Genomic DNA, 17,430 nt, shown 5'->3' with positions numbered 1-17,430 from the left:
TTCCAGGTTCTCAGGAACCTATCATGCTAGGGGATTGCTAGTTTTCAGCTTTCTCGTAGTGGTCTGATCCAGGGCAAAGTTTCATCACTGCCCTCCTGGTGTGAGCTCTGTCAGTTCCTGAGCTGGGTTCACTATACTGCTGTTGCCTTGTCCCTGGTTCAAAATTCTTGTAAATTGTTGCTCTGCTCTGCCACTAGCAGACAGCTAGAAAGTTTTATAAATTTAGAGGGATAGAACTATGGGGTGCTATTTGATCTGGGATTCCTGCCCTGCCAGGCCTGGAGTCAGGAAGACTAATCTTTGTGAGTTCAAATATGGCCTCAGACATTTATTAGCTGTGTGACCCTGAGAAAGTCACTTAACCCTATTGCCCCAGTTTCCTCATCTGTAAAATGAGCTGGAGAAGGAAATGGCAAATCAGTCTAGTATCTTCACCAAGAAAACCCCAAATGGAGTCATGAAGAGTTGGACACAATTGAAGAGACTGAACATCAACATAAGCTAGAACCAAGACTGTTGCCCTGCTATTAGAGTCAAACCTGCACAGGTATTTGTCTCTGAACTTGTTCCTTACCTAGTATACATCTTGGGACCAGAGACTGCTCCTCACTTCATAACGACATCTATAGGTACAAGTCCTCTCCTCATTCTACCCTCAACCAATGACTTGGAAGTGTATCATGAATGACAAAACTAGTTGGTATCTTTTCCTGCAGTCTGCACAAGGTCAGGATCTTCCTGTATGGGTCTGGTACCTTTCTCTTCTTGTCTTTTTGCACAACCACAGTTTGCTCTCAGTTTCTTTGTACTAGAACGCTCTGTGTCAATGTTTCCCGAGCCAGACCCTATTGTCAGTGTCCATACAACTCTGCTTCCCTATGCTGACTTGGGCTGGAAATGTGACTTATGGTAATTTTTTTTCTTGGATTTCCTATTCAGGATCTGGCCTGGCACATTTTCTAGATCTTTGTAGAGTAGATGTATTGAAGAGCTAAGATGTACTTCTTGCAACTCGGCCATCTTGACTTCTCCTGTAAAGGTGAATCCTCAGAGTGCTCCTCAAGTCTATGGAACCCTGCTGCAGAGATGGCCTCTTCACTGGCACAGTTGGACCATGCTGTCAGGAGCCTTTGTTCCCCCAATTTACCAGGTTGTTGTTCAGCTTCCCTTAACCTCCCCAGCTCCTTGGTCATAAAAGCTGGTCCAATTTGCTCGCTTAGTGGAAAAAGTGTAGCAAATATAACACAAAAAGCCTGGAGTTTTCTCAACACAATGAGAGTTCACAAATCTCTTCCTCATTTCCATTTTTATTCTCCTATCTTATGGCTCTGATTTCAGTAGGATTTACCAAAACCTCTGGGACAGAGATGAAAGTTCCAACCCCAGACTCACCGGTTCCCAGTTGTGGTCCCTATCTTCATCATCAGAGTGCCCTTCATTTACATGGGAGAAGTAGAAGTCAGTAGACTTCTGTTCCATTGAGAGAAATCAACATACACCATGGAAAGGTCATGTGCCACAGTGCCATTTCCAATCACACCTTTCCCCAACTTAATCGTGACATTAGCCAGATTAATCCAATTACCAATGACACCAAATCCTAAAAACTCAGGCTGCCATTGTCATTTCAGGTTCCAGGTAAGGACAACGTAAGGCACAATATGAGTTCGTTCATAAGTTAATGAAAGATATGCTTAGCCATACCATAGAAAGCATAATAAGGATAGAGAAGCATAACTCAGGTAAACATAACTCCCCTTGCCTATTCAAGGAGATATGTAAAGTAGGGTAGGATGTGGTGAGTCATGTAACCTTAGGAAAATTGCCAAGCCTACGTTGGTTTTAGCTCTGAACTCAAGAGATTCTCCAGTATCAGCCTTCCCCAGTAGCAGGGCTAAAGGTGTGCACCACCACCACCTGGCCATCCTGGACCCTCTCACAGAATCATAGATTTAGGTGCAGAGCTGAAAGAACATTAAAGGCCATCAAGTCCAATATCTTCAGTTTGTAGATAAGAAAAATAAGGCTCAGGGAGGTTAAATGATTTGCCCAAGATCACAGAGGTACTCAGCATCAGAGGAGAAATTTGAACACAAGTCTTCTGATGCTGGAGCCAACATTCTTTATGCTATATAACTGAATGGACTATCTTCAAGTATCTGAAGGGAGAAGAAGGATTATTAGCGTTTGTTTGATTTGGCCCCAGGCAGAAGAATTAGGAATGTGTCAGGAAAAAAATCTTTTTTTAAGGCAATTGTGGTTAAGTGATTTGCCCAGGGTCACAAAGCTAGTAAGTGTCTGAGGCCAAATTTGAACTCAGGTCCTCCTGACTCCAGGGCTGCTGCTCTATGCACTGCACCACCTAGTTGCCTCAGCAGAAAAAAAATCATACTGAAGAATCAGAGCTGCATCAAAAATGGAACAGGCCCTTTCAGGGGATGGTGGGCGCCCTCAAATGGTTCAACGTCAGAAACTGACATGATTTTATTAGTGGAAATAACATTAAAGAGGAGCTATTTCCATCTGCTTTGCTGCTGAACACTAAGGATGAGGAGACTGTCCCATCTGACTTGCAGCTGAAACTTTCTGTATGTGTTATCTCCTCCATTAAAATATGAGGTCCTTGACGGCAAGGACTATTTGCACAAATTTCTATTTGTATTCTCTATGCTTAGCACAGTGTTTTTGCACATAGAAAAACTCAATAAATGATTTTTTATTAAAAAAAAAAGGATAAAGGGTCTCAACTTCCCATTTGTGGGATTTTTATGCCCAGAAATGGGAAGGCTGCCTCACTGGAAGTTCAGGGGCTGATTGAGTACAGGGAAGGAGGAGGCTAGCTTTAGGTAAAACTAACCTAACCCAAATTGTAGAGGTGAGGTGGGAAACCCTGGGAGATATTGGTCCTATCATATCCGGGAATATTTGAATAGTCAGAGTGAAATGAATAGAAGCAGTAAAACAATTTACACTATAATCACAGTAATGTAAAGGAAAACAACTCTGAAAGACTATAGAACTTTAATCAGTGGTCCCAATGGGTATCTTGAGAAATAATTAGTATTAGAGTTCATATTTTAGTAAGTTCACTGCAATGAACAAAGCAGGTTTGGGGAAAGAAAGTTTCAATAAAAATAATAACTGTAATATTCTCTTTTTCAATCCTTTTCACCTTTGATATTTTTGGGAACATTGGGTAGACCCACTGTGGAGGAATCACCTGAGGATCTACACAAGTCACACTGTATGGGTTTTAACATAAACTATTAAAGGAAGTTCCCTCATCAATAAAATAACTGATCCATCAAAGATTAAAAATATATACACATTTATAACCCATATGTATTTGTGCATATATACATATACTATATATATACACATACACACACACACACACACACACATATATATATATTTGTATATATGTATATACATATGTGTATGTTTCAAGCACTTAAAAGAACTCTTTACAGCATGGAATAGAACTACACCAGCATATCTTAAGGAATTGTCATAGAAAAAGTCAAAAGCTTTATTTTGCCTTCCTAGGTATTACCTCCCCCCAGATTTCTTTAAAAGCCTGAGGAAATATAAAAGAGATATAAGAAATAATAACAAATAAGCATTTGTTAAGTTCCCACTATGTGCTAGGTACTGCGTTAAGTACCTTACAAATAATCTCATTTATCCTCATAACAACCCTAGGAGGTAGTAGCTTTTATTATCCCAGTTTTACAAGTAAGGAAACTGAGGCAGACATAATTTAAAAAGGTCTTGCCCAGGATCACATAACTATTAAGTATCTGAGGTCATATTTTAACTCAAATCTTCCTGACTCCAAACTCAATGCTCTATTTATTGTACCATGTAGCTACCTAATACTAATTATCAGCCACTAATAATTATTAAAGATGCTATATTTTTAAAAAGCTGTAACTTAAAACAAACACAAAAACTTTTAGTATTTCTGCTGAATTTCAGTTAATACATGTGTCCTTATCAACCATTCTGAATCTCCTCTCCATCTCAATTCTCATGTATGCTTTTAGCATATTATCTATCCTATATCTTTCTAAGGTTGTGCCCATACGGCACCAAAAAAAAAAAAAGCTGATGGATTTGAAAAATTCAACTGTGTCAGTCAATTGAGTAACATTTTTTGAGAGGACAGAGAGGGGTCCAGAAATGTGATTTCATCAGTGTAAGAAAACAATGAGTAACTCTTCAACAACTTAGAGAGAGTTATCATAAAATAAGTCTGCCAAATCAGATATTGAGGTTTCAAAGGTTACTCTGTACTTTACAAGTGAAAGAAAATCTGAAAAGCGGAGTGAGGATGGGAATGGGGGCCAGCTATTGATGCAAATGCAATTGGTAATTCTATGAAAACACAGCTAAATATATGAAGAATTTCTTTCTTTGCCTGGGATTTGACAAATACTTAAGGACTTCTCAATCTAAAATTATATTTTTACCTATCTTACTCTCCTTTTAATAATGTGTACTCCAAGCACATTTTCAGTACAGCTGGAGGCTTTTGTTATAGACAGAAGGATCCTGCACAGTGAGACTCGTGTTTATGGCCTAACTTTTTTAAAGATTAATTTGGAAAACTTCCCAGAGAGTACATCTGCCCCTAGCACTTGAACCTGAGTATAAGACTGGCCAGGGAGATGATGAGGACAACTAAATTTATTAACAGTAAATAGACCACTCTATCTTTCAGTATAACAACAGTGGGTGATCCCATCAAAAATCTGTCCAGTGGCTAGCCAGCAGATTCAGGCTAACACACCTGCATCGGGAATGCACAGCTGTACACAGAGACTGTTTCTTCAGTGAAACATGTTACAATGCCAAACGTTTGACCAGGAACGCAGCTTACAAAACTATTTTACCAAGTAATTAAGTTCTATTTTCATCCTGGTGTTTCTCTCTGTTTTTTTCATAGTGTCGTATCACTGCCTTATATAAATGCCATCAGAAATTGTCTGTTACAGGCTATCCCATTGGTTTACTTCCTTATTACTAGAATTTTGATGATCTTGATTCAACTATTATTCAGTTTAACAAAACATTTACCAAATGCCTGTATGCAAAATGGGCCCCTCTGCATTAAAGCAATATATTTATGAGTTTGCATAAATAATTGTGTCCTTCTATGAATTAACATGGGCAGGAAGTGATCTATGATCAAAAAGAAAGACTTTGCACAAGAATGGTATAGTGAAAGAACACTTGGAATCAAAAGGCCTGAATTTTAATCTCACATCTGGGACTTATTAGCCATGTGATCATGACCTAGTCAATTAACCTTTCTGAGGCTCAGTTCCCTCCTCTGTGAAATGGGTCATACTACTTGCCCTACCGATTTCACAGGTTTGTTATAAGGACAACATTTGTATATTATAAAGTACTATATAAAAGAGAGTTATTTCTTTGGTCCTATAACTGGGGTTTTGTAAACTATGATTTAGAGAGATTTGGACAGAACAGGGAAGAACAGATTCTTCTTCAGTTCTTTTTAATCATGTATGCTTGTTTGGATTGGTCTTCTGCTTTACCCAGGAAGCTCCTCTTGCCCTCTCCACCCCCATCCCCAGCAGCCCTAAGTCTTATAAGTCTTATAAAAGATCATACCAGCTGTAAAAAAAGACAACTACAGTTTAAATAATAGAATGCCTTCATTAATGAATTGTTTAATTAGCATTCATTTCTATAAACAGATATGCTATATATTATTTGCAAAGATTTGTCAGCATTATGGCACATAACTTAGGGATTACCTCTTCAGTTCCTTCTAGGTGAAATAATAATCAGTGCACTAACCTGTAAAGTCTGTATTGACAGGCAGAGTTGAGCTGGGGAATTTATAATATCCATTTCCGATAAAACGGATGCCTTTTATCATTTCAGTGTCTAGTACTGGCAAAGATATCTCTCTTCTTTCTAGCTGGTAAATGGGAGAGGGTCCATTCAGTTCTCCAGGTGGAGGCCAGCTAATTTTCATAGTTGAACAGTTGATTCCTTCAACATGTGGAGCTCTTACATGGGCTGGGGCTACATAAGAGAAAATGTTTCTTATGACCAAATATGATAAATATAGATAGATGTAGATTGGAAGACTGAAGAATTTTATTTTAATTGGGATGGATACTCCTGTCAATGGATACTCCCTTTCTCATTGAACAGTCTTCAAGAGTTACACCCTAAAATTTCATAAGCTGGTGATGAACCTCTCCAAATTAACAATATTAGCACTCCAATTACAAACACTATCAATAGGCTCACATTCAAAGCCAATCTTGAGTGGATCAAACAAGACAACATTCATAAAGTTCTTTGTAAACATTAAAGCACTATATAGTTGTTAGCTGTGATGACAATGAAGGTGACAACAATAACATGGTCCCTGCCCTCAAGGAGTCTATAATTTAGCTATGGAGAAAATATATATGTGCATAAAAATATAACTAAAGCATAAACCAATATGTTATTAGGAAGCTATTGCAATAGCCCAAGAATAAAGTGTCAAGGTACATGTATGTATGAATATATGGGGGTGGGGGGGACCTTACCTTAAGATAACTGCCATATTTAATAAAACTGAAGACATCCATTCTTTAATAATTTTAAAAGCACCTACCAAGTTTTTCAGTAAAATACATAGCTGTAGAAATTGAATTTTAAACATTTAACTAATTTGAGTGAAATTTAACAAGGAGGATGGGTTATGGATAGGCCAGTTTAGTAAAAGATCAAATAATTCTATATTCTACACATTGCTGTACAAATACGTTCATTGTTTCACCTTATCTTTCCTTTTCATTCATTAATTTACTCATGCATTCATTGACAAAAACTATATTAGTGGCTAGTTCTCAAAAGTGTTCAGTCTGCAATTCCTTTAAGAATCCCTCACCATCAGGCTGCTAGTCAAAAAATAGAGAACAATTCAATTTATGTACAAAGTACTTCCACCATCAAGCAACAGTTCAATGTCTACACCTGTAGCCATTCTTTTGAGACTGTAATAGATATTTAAGGTTAAAAACATGACAACAAGCAATTTATAGTGCATGATAACTTGTCCTTCTCATGTATAGAACCCAAGGTTAGCCCCAAAAGGTAGAGCTCTGCAGTTGTCTTCTTCATAATCCCTTTTAAATCCTCCTAGGGTACAAATACCACCTTTAGCATGAGAAACATACAATTTAGCTAAATTTGTATTAAAACTATCCACATTTTTGGTATAAATGACAGTGATTCCTCATTAACTGAACAGTTGAAGGAAGTGTACAAAAACACACTCAGTAACTGAGGGGTAGGTTTACCATGGTCCACAGCAGCCTTTTCTTCAATGCTTCATGTGGCCCTCAACATTCTGATCCAATTCTCTATCATCCCATCCAACTGGCAAAATAAGGATGTTGAACAAGTTTTGTGTGGCCTTAATAATCTGAGTCACTTCTTATACAGCAGAATCAATGTTCTCTTTGTGGATAGGGATATATATATATTTGGAGGCAAGTTAGAAAAATCAAACTCCAAGCAGCTTCCCACTTTTGGTTTAACCTTCTAACAGAGATGGCATGACCACCAATTGGTGCATGGTAAAATGGTTCTTATCAGTAATGGCACATGCCATTGATTTTGACAGCCCCCTAAGTGCAGTGTTCTAACTTTAGCCAGTAGGAGACCACCTCTTAGTTTCATGGGGAAATCTTTATTTGAAGCAGTTATATTAGCCTTAGGGAATCAACGTCAGAGGATGTCTCCAATCAGAACTTTTTTTTTTCCTTTGGCCTTTTTTTAAATCCCAGATAGTCTGTCAAACAGACTCATACAGAGGATTCAACCATCCCTGCTAGTTTTAAAGAGTAAGTGCCCTACTGAGTCATTATCTTCAATGTTTTTCCAAGATTAGAAGATGGAGTTAGGCATAGTTACAGACAAATTTAACTGGGCTAGTCTCACAAAAGAAGAATGATGAAAAGATCATAGATATTTCTAAAGCAGTTAGGAAAAGACACATAAGAAGTGGCTAAAAGGTGGGGAAATTGTAGACTGATTTCACAGAATCATTAAGTGATGGGCTTAGAGATATGAATAAATACATTTGAATAGTTAAATACCTGCTGGCAAAAAACAAAAAGGAAATTAAGGAGTATGCTAACAGTCATGACTGTGTTCTGTAAGATTTCAGTTCCTGTCTCCAGTGCCAAGTCTATATGAGCTTAAAAAAACCATTTAATGGGTATAAATCTCTGTTTTTGGTTTTTTCCATATGTAAAATGGGTATAACTAAGATTCTCCCTTTCCTATAGCACAGGAGTACTTTGACAGTCAACTGACTTCAGATAAAAATAAATCACAATAAATAGTTTGAGTTACAGAGAATTTCCTCTACATATGTAATGCATCACAATGACCAGATAGGATGATTGGCGCAGCCTCCCAGTAACATATAGTAAAATTTACTAATAATGATGCATTCTATCCTTTTGTAATAAATCAACTCTGTTTCTCCAGTTCAGATTGAGCATCATATAAAAGTCACCTGTTACCATGACATGTTGGTTATTTGTAGCATCCTAAATTCTGTAATAGCATCTAAAACATGAGGATTGCCTTCAAAAACCAACATATTTAAAGAAGACCATCATAAAAAAAACCTTAATCCATTTTTCTTTTAAATAAAAAATAATGCTCTTGTATTTTTTACACTAGCACTATTAGCATGTCTCACTTCCTACATTAACCTAGAAAAAATGATCCTACTTCTATTCTCTGCTTATAAATATTCTTTTAAAAATCTCTGGATGCTATAAATTCCTCTTTAGGCATCATTTATGACTTTATAATCTAATTAGTATCACATCATAATGAAGAAATTTACAATGTCAAAATTAAAGTGGAGTGGTGTGAAGTCCTGAACTGCCTGGCTTAAGGACAGCAGAGTGTTTAAATAAAGAGAAGTATTAAACACAAAGCTGGATTGGAAAAATGGCTTTGGAAGAAGAATTTATCTTTTTAATTTTGAAGGGGACAAAAGTTTCTCTGAAGACAGCATAGTTATGTCTGTCTGTGTTACCAACTTCCTGTTGCTAAAATCGAGATGTTCAAATAAAAAGAGCCTTTCTATGAGCAAGAAAAGTTGAATGACATGAGGTTGTGGAAGGAATCCTTTGGCATTCGATAGGGACATAAAGGTGGTTCCTTGTTCTTCTCTGTGCAGGCGAAGTGTTCTCACTTAGTAATGCATACCACCTCCCTACAACAACAAGAAAAATTATCAAATACAATTCTAAAATGGCTTGGCCCAGGACATAGACAAATGTTTGTCACAATATGAAGATTTTTCTATCTGGCTGCACTGAAGTCAGCTCCTCCAAAAAGAAAAATCTTATAAACTTCAGAGGATCCTATAGATTTCCCCAGGACAGCAAGTCTACCCATCAAAAGAACACTGTCCACTAATGCCTATACTTCTGCCAACCAGGGATTGCCTTGATTCTCATTAATTGCTGGGTCACAGGCATTCTCCCTGCACAGACGAAAGAGTAGAGGGCCCATTATTTCTGAACCGCACATAGAGCCAGTAGTGATGACAATAACCAGTGTTCCCTTAAAGTCCACCATTAATAAATGGTAGCTGCTTGGACTGTAATTATGGCATCCCTGCTACCCAAACTTGAAGCTTTTATGGGGCTTATGCAATTAACTACTTAAATGCATCGTAACACATGCTTCTCTGACAGCGAAGTATTGATTTTTTAATCATTTTCAAGTCTCCTCCAGCACAAATAAATGTACTACAGTTACAGTTAATGCACTGTGTACACGCATTAAACATTGGCATGACACAATTTATTATTTTGTGATATATGGAATAGGAGTCTTTGCTTTTCAGAAAGTAGCATCTTTGATCTAACATTAGTATTGCATCTGCTAGTATCCTTGATTCACCACAATTCTCTTAAAGAAAGCTAGAGTCTATTTTAATAGGATATTTAAGTTCTAATATACGAGAGACACACAGACAGAGGCAGAGATAGAGACACAGAAGAGAAAGACAGAAACGGAGAAGCAGAGGCAAGACCAAGATAGAGACTCAGAAGGAGAAAGAAAGAAAGAAAGAAAGAAAGAAAGAAAGAAAGAAAGAAAGAAAGAAAGAAAGAAAGAAAGAAAGAAAGAAAGAAAGAAAGAAAGAAAGAAAGAAAGAAAGAAAGAAAGAAAGAAAGAAAGAAAGAAAGAAAGAAAGAAAGGAGGGAGAAAGGGAAAGTGAGAGAGGGAAATGGAGAGGAAGAAGGAGGAGAGGAAGAAGGAAAGGAGGGCAGGCAAGGGGAGGAGGGAGGAAGAGAAGAAGGGGAGGGGGGAGAGAGAGGGAGAGAGGCAGAGAGGGAGAGAGAGAGAGAGAGAAATAGAGAGGAGGCTGTACATAAATCTCTAACATATGCTTTAGTGTATAGAGAAATTAAAAATATCCAGGCATAAAAGATATGGTATATATTTTCCTAAAGGTGTCACTGTAGTACCTGTAGCAACTTTGTTAAAATGAATCAACTGTAATTTTTATCTATTTAATTTTTTTAAGTCACATTCAGTAAAGACACATCTGTCAAAATAATTTGCATACTGTAGCCTCACCGACTCAAAGTCACATTTTGTGTATTTTAATTATGTTATTTTAATGCATTGCTATATAATACATATTTAATGTATTATAAACCTAAAACAGTATTTAAAACCCTATGATAGCTGTATGCTATTGTGTGAAAGAGGGCACCAAAAAGACCAATAAAGACAGATGGCTCATATAACTTATGTTAAAGCCATATATCTAAATGTAGACATGGCGACAAAGGTCATTAAAAACTTTGCAAACAAGCATTTTCCTTGGGTGGCCACATACACATGTACATGCACATACACACACACACACACACACCACACAATTGAAGTTGGTGAATAAAAAGCAGTTAATTTTGTTTTGTTTGAAATAATATCATTTTAGTTTTAGAATCGAAGACAGATGCCAGCATTTCACTCTGAACAGATGGTAATTCCATCTAATAGTGCATCTCTGTATTAGTAAGGTCTGTTGTGTATACAAACAGTAATAAACACTAGGTAAGGATCAAAATAAATTTTAATTGTTGACATTAAATTCTGGCAGCTACAGTTCTAAGGCTGCAATATTCTTTTCTCAAGTCTGTCAGGTTTACTAATGTTCTGAAAGCTTTTCAGAAAGCTGCCAGATTCTAGTTCCAATAAAAACATGTTTACAGTATAGGTTACAAACCTTTACTAGGCTACCTGTTTCCATCTCCTGAAATGATAACTCTTCAATATTTATAGGGGAATTCTGCCATTCTGATCCAATGGTTTATCAGTATCTCTTTGATGAATGTCCTCTTGAAGAGGTTAGTATAAGGTATAAACATTCACTCCTTCCCTTAAAGAACCAAATTGTAAAGGATTGAGCACATACACTTTCCTACTCAAGGATTTGTCTTTACAATGGCAGGCAAGTATGGGCATTCCTCTGCTTCTCTTGACACTGACACCATAGATTTTATTCATGCTACTCTACCAGGCCAATGAGATTCCCAGATTACTCTACTGTCAGTGGCACTGTCCTCTACAATTCACCATGGCCTCAAGTGTGCTGGGTCACCTATTGGTACAATCGCTTCTGTGCTTGCCGCTTCCAATAATGTGGTTATAAACCCAATAGCTACAATTTCTTTGAGGTAGCTGCTGTTTTCAAATTCTAAAAAAAAGCAGCCTGTCTTTTGGGTGACTATTCAATAACAAGCAATCGTTATAATCATATTTCTTTTTTAAAAATAGATTTTTTTAAAAAATCGTGAAAAATATATTGCCACCACCATATGGGCCAACCAACGACTCACCAACCGATTTAAGATGCAGCATATTGAGCTGACCATATGTTACAGTGCTGTTGAATGGCTGAGTGATTCATGCCCGTCACATTCTAGTATATCAATTAAAGCTCCTTGAAGTCTGCATGATTTGTGTCTCTGTTATTAAACCCTGCTAATTCATCCCACTTACACATCTGTTATAAATCTCTAGGAGTGCTGCATGATTCATGGCAATCTGGGAGCATGCTACAGCAAATTCTTCTCCTTGTAATTAACAGTAAATTGTTTTACTGCCATGCAATGAATTTTTCAGTTATATTGCAAATGAACTCCTAAATGTGCGGTTCTTTCCTAAGAACTGACTTATATCATTAGGCAATTAAAAAGTATCGCTTTGAACCAAAAGCTTTTAATCAAGAGAAATACAACTTAAACAGAGCTTAAAGACCATGGAAATTCGACGGGTTGACTAACGAATAATGTAATCCACTTTCAGAAATGTCCTGAGAACCAAACAAATAACTTTGGAGCATTGAACAATCTCACTAAGAGAGCGGGGAACGCCTTCTTGAGAACCCTCTGTGCGCCAAGTTTGAGAAGATACTGTTCATCTCGGAAGTTCCTTAAGTCACCCATCATTACAAAATTTCTCAGATTCACTTCTCTATTTACTTCTCAGATACATTTCTATATACTTCTCAGATACACTTCTCTAATTGTAAAATAGTGCCTTTATTCTTGAAATAAATAATTGGATAATTAGCCAAGCCGAATCATCAGAGGATTCCAGTGCTGTTCAAGTGTTCTTGTCAAAGGTGAAGCAAATTCATTTCAGCTCGCCTCTGCAGCTTTCTGAAGAGGCTTTGATGCTTTTTTCCCCCACATTCTTGGCAGCAGCCTCAGATTCATGAGTCCATACATCAAGTCACTAGTTTAACAACAAATGGAATTAAATTCAAAGAAGGGAAACTAATTGAAGGACAGCAACAAAAGTGTTTGGTAATGTGCTTTTTAATATGGCATGCCACATTTGCATGATAATTTTTCCTTTTTAGCATGGAGCAGAAAGTGACTAGCTTAATGAGGGATTATTCAAGACAGGAATGAACAAAATGCATTCATAACTAAGAACAAAGATTGTATTATGAAACGAAAACAGGCAACTGCCGAGAAGTAACTGGATGATTGGTTTATGCATTATGAATAAAAAGGTAGAAAAATATTTATATTAGTATTCACTAATGACTATATATACAAGATTGTTGTAATTAAAATTATAAATTAACATATTAAGAGTGCTTGTTTAATCACTCTGGGTCCTATTCACAATGAAAAGACTTATGTACATGCATGCAAAACAATGTATGTTTTCAACCCAGCAGCAAACAGCCTCTGCATTTTACTTTGGCTTCAGAAAGAAAACTTAATGCACCACTAATTACCTGGTTAATGGAATATGGGTAGTTTTAAGCCTGTGGCACATATTTCTCAGGAAGACCGATTTATGACAAGCAAAGGAAATGACACATTGTAACTATGTGAATGGAGCTCAAAAAGGAACCTCTCTCAAAAAGGGACCTCATTCACAAAGGGGGAAAATGCACAAATTACCTAGATTAAAAGGGTAATCAAAGAGAAAATGACATCAAGGAGCCTACGACAGCCCATCAGCATCATTACTCCAGTAAACCCAGAGGCAACTCCAAAGCTTCCAATACCACTGCTTAAGGAGTCTGCCAAGAGGCCAGATGCAGCTGGCCCTGGAAGACTATCTTCCACAAATTAGCTTTTGAACCCTGTAATTGCCATCAAAAGAAAAGGAACAGCAATACAATGCACTAGTAAAAGTGCCATCAATGCCAATCATGGTTTTAGTTCATTTTTTTTAGTAGAAAAGGACAAATAGGAGACTGTTATAACCATATCACATTTACCCAGTTGTTAACAAAACTTATCCAGATAGATCTTTACAAGCCTTTCTTTCTGTATTCAGTACCGAGATTTGAGAAGGAGTATATGGTGTTTTATTTCGACACTCTTAAAAGGCTCAATGATACGTCTAATATTTGAAGCTACTGCCAAATTACATTCTTATGGTGACTATGTCCTTCAAGTTAATTCTACCTCCCCTGCTCTAGTGACAGGCTAAAAGTAAGAGCTGGAAGAATGATGGTGATACAAATCCCCCTATGTGGCTTCTCCACACTATAGTGTTTAGTACCCATTTTAATTGGCTTGATGTAAAATATCAATATATTCACATTCTTCATACAGGCATTGAAAGAAAATCTCAGAAGATATTTAATCCAAAAGGAAAAAAAAAGCAGCCAGAAAGGAAAATGAATGAATGCAGATATATCAAGTGACCAAGGAATGTAAACATTTTTTTTTGTTTCATTTGACTCAAAGAGTTTGAAATTTTCAAATATGGCATGATAAACTAAATCATAGCCATGAAAGCTATTTTTCCTTCCTAATGTTTCCATGAGTTGATAAATGAATTCATTCTTTGCCTAGCAAATAAACATATAGTTCTTCTTGGTAGCAGGTATGAAAGAATTAAGTAGTTAAAAATCAGGCTGTAAACTGGTTTTTAAAAATCCTATTTTAAATAGTAACAATTTGGGAGAGAATTACTTCACTTGAGAATCTGAAGACAATAGATTCTAGGCAAAATTTAATATTCTTTCAATGAGTACAGGCCACACAGAAACACACACACAAGTTAGACCAGGAAAAGGTTTTAATGGGAAGAAGTATGATATTCTGAAAGTATGGTATCACTGAAGCATCCAAATGAGGATGTTATGCAGGCACTGGTCCAATGAAGGTGAGAAACATTTGATATTTGGGCACAGAGATGTCCCATTCTTTCCTAAACTGACCTCAACTAAGAAAGAAAAGAAATTCCATGGAAAAAAAATAAAGATATTATTAGGGTAGATGAGATTTTGGTGATCAGAGAGTTAAAAGGCGAGGGAAAGAATACTTGAATCTGAGTTTGGAAGGGTTTTTTGAGAATTCTGAGTGACACAATTAAGTTAACAGAACCAAGTTCTTACTATTTCCTACAAAGGTTATTTAGCAGCTTTGTGCTCTTAGAATACTCAGCTTCTGAAAGTTAAACCTATGACAACATTTCCTCTGCATATTTTAGATCAATTTTGATGCCCCAAAATGTTGCTATATATGCTTATATACACTGAGGAAATATAAAATTATGTCATCTACCCCATTATCTCCCCAAATGTTGCAGATTAAAGACCATCTTCTCCACCTTCTGGGATGCTCTCCATCCTCACCTCTGGCTCTTGGAACTTCTAGGTCTCTTGAACTCAAGGACCACTTCCTTCAAGAAAATTTTTCTAATTCCTCCAGCTGTTTAAGCCTCCCCTTACAAAAATAATTACTTTTTATTTATTTTTAATATATCTTCCATTTATTTATCTATGGACATATTTTATCCCATCAATAGAATGTTAGTTTCCTAAGAGCAGGTACCAGGACTTTACTCATTCCTTTGTGCCCTAGTACCTAATGGGGGCCATCCCTAGTCATCCTGATCTATACCTTGCCACTGGACCCAGATGGTTCTGTAGGAGAGAACGAGGCTGGTGACTTTGTATAGCCCTGCCTAACTTAAATCCAATTCACTTGTAAGTCATGACATCACTTTCCTGATGTCATTGGTCCTCTTCCAGAACAAAGGACAAACAACAGTACCTAACGTACCTAATTGGGCAGCTAGGTGCTATAGTGGATAGAGTACTGGGCCTGGAGTCAGGAAGACTTGTCTTCCTGAGTTCAAATTTGACTTCAGACCCTCACTAGCTGCATGACTCTGAGCGAGTCTCTTCACCCTGTTTGTCTCAGTTTCCTCATCTATAAAATGAGCTGGAGAAGGAAATGGCAAAATATTCCAGTATCTTTGCCAAGAAAACCCCAAATGGGGTCATAAAGAGTCAGACAGAACTGAAATAACTAACCAACACTACCACCTAACATAGTGCTTAGATATTGATGTCATAATCACAATGTTATCCACAGATGGAGTATCTGAAGGACATCACTGTCTATAGGGAATCCCTCTTTCATTTGGACTCTATGCTTCACATCCTAAGCAATGGTGCCAAACACCTTTGGAGAGCATATGTCTCTCTTTTTATATCTCTTTTCATGTTACTGAGTAGATCACCAAATCAATGAAGCAACAAGCATTCATTAATGCCTACTACATGCCAGGCACTTGCTCCATGCTGAGTAAACAAAACTAAAAGTGAAATAGTCCCTGCCTTTGAGGAGCTTGCAATCAAACTGGGGAAACAGACCATCTAGGGGAGTCAGAAAAGCCTTGCTGTAGACAGTGAGGCTTGAGCTGAATCTTGAAGGAAAACTAGATTGTATAAGACCAAGAGGAAGAATTTATTCCAGACATGAGGGATGACCACTACAAAAGCATAGAGATAGAGAGATAGGCCACCATGTAGGAGGACCAGAGGACCAGTTTTGTTGGACCACAGCTCACATGAAGAAGCATAATGTATGATAAAGCTAAAAAATGAAAACAGGAGCATCATGGTAAAAGGCTTTAAATGCCAAGCCAAGGAGTTTATGCAGTGTATCCCAAATAGTCAGGTGAGAGAGAAGGAGGCTTGAACTACATCTGCTATATAGTAACTGCTTAATAAATGTTTTTTCATTAATTCATTCATGTTAAAATTATTGTTCATCCAAAGGGCAGTAGAGAGGTGTATAATACATGTGACTAGGCTGCAACAATTTACCAAGAAAGAATTTATTTGGAAGCTGTATAAAGAATGTCATTGGAAAGATGGATAACCAGAAGAGAGAGAGAGAGAGAGAGAGAGAGAGAGAGAGAGAGAGAGAGAGAGAGAGAGAGAGAGAGGGAGAGGGAGAGAGAGAGAGAGGAGAGGAGAGAGGAGGGAGAGAGAGAGGGAGGAGAGAGAGAGAGAGGAGAGAGAGAGAGAGAGAGAGAGAGAGAGAGAGAGAGAGAGAGAGAGAGAAAGGGAGGGAGGGAGAGAGAAAGGGAGGGAGGGAGAGAGAAAGGGAGGAGAGAGAGAGAGAGGGAGAGAGAGAGAGAGAGAGAGAGAGAGAGAGAGAGAGAGAGAGAGAGAGAGAGAGAGAGAGAGAAAGAACTTGACTACTAAGCTGGTCACTGAGTGGAGAGAAGTGAATGGATACAAGAGATACTGTGGAAGTAAAAATTATGAGCATTAGATATGTAGGGTGAATTAGAAGGAAGGATGACTAAGCAGAGAACCTGGATGACTGGAAAGATGGTGAGGTCCTCAACAGAACTAGGAAGAAGAATGGGCTTAGGGGGTAAAGATAATGAGTTTGGTTTTAGACATGTTATCTTTGTGATTACATCTTTCAGGCACCATCTTTGATTTTGACATGTGCCTGAGTGATATCCAGCTAAGTGGTGCAGTAGATAGAGCACTGGAAGACTTGAGTTCAAATCCAGTTTCAGATACCAGTTCTGTGACTCTGGGCAAATCACAACCTCTGTCTGCCC

At 37.5% G+C, this 17,430-nt stretch overlaps 1 protein-coding gene across 1 annotated transcript in view; it reads right to left on the bottom strand.

The window, feature by feature from the left end:
* The window catches only part of USH2A (usherin), a 962,202-nt gene that overhangs the window by 707,194 nt on the left and 237,578 nt on the right, over nucleotides 1-17,430 (bottom strand). The window contains 1 exon segment of the mRNA XM_020982269.2: nucleotides 5,830-6,060. Coding sequence (XP_020837928.1) covers nucleotides 5,830-6,060 — 231 coding nt within the window.

This window comes from Phascolarctos cinereus, unplaced genomic scaffold, assembly GCF_003287225.1.
Source record: "Phascolarctos cinereus isolate Bilbo 61053 unplaced genomic scaffold, phaCin_HiC Scaffold_5;HRSCAF=322, whole genome shotgun sequence".
NCBI classification, from domain to species: Eukaryota; Metazoa; Chordata; class Mammalia; order Diprotodontia; family Phascolarctidae; genus Phascolarctos; species Phascolarctos cinereus.
Note: the sequence above shows the minus strand (reverse complement) of the source record. Positions and strands in the feature narration are given on the sequence as shown.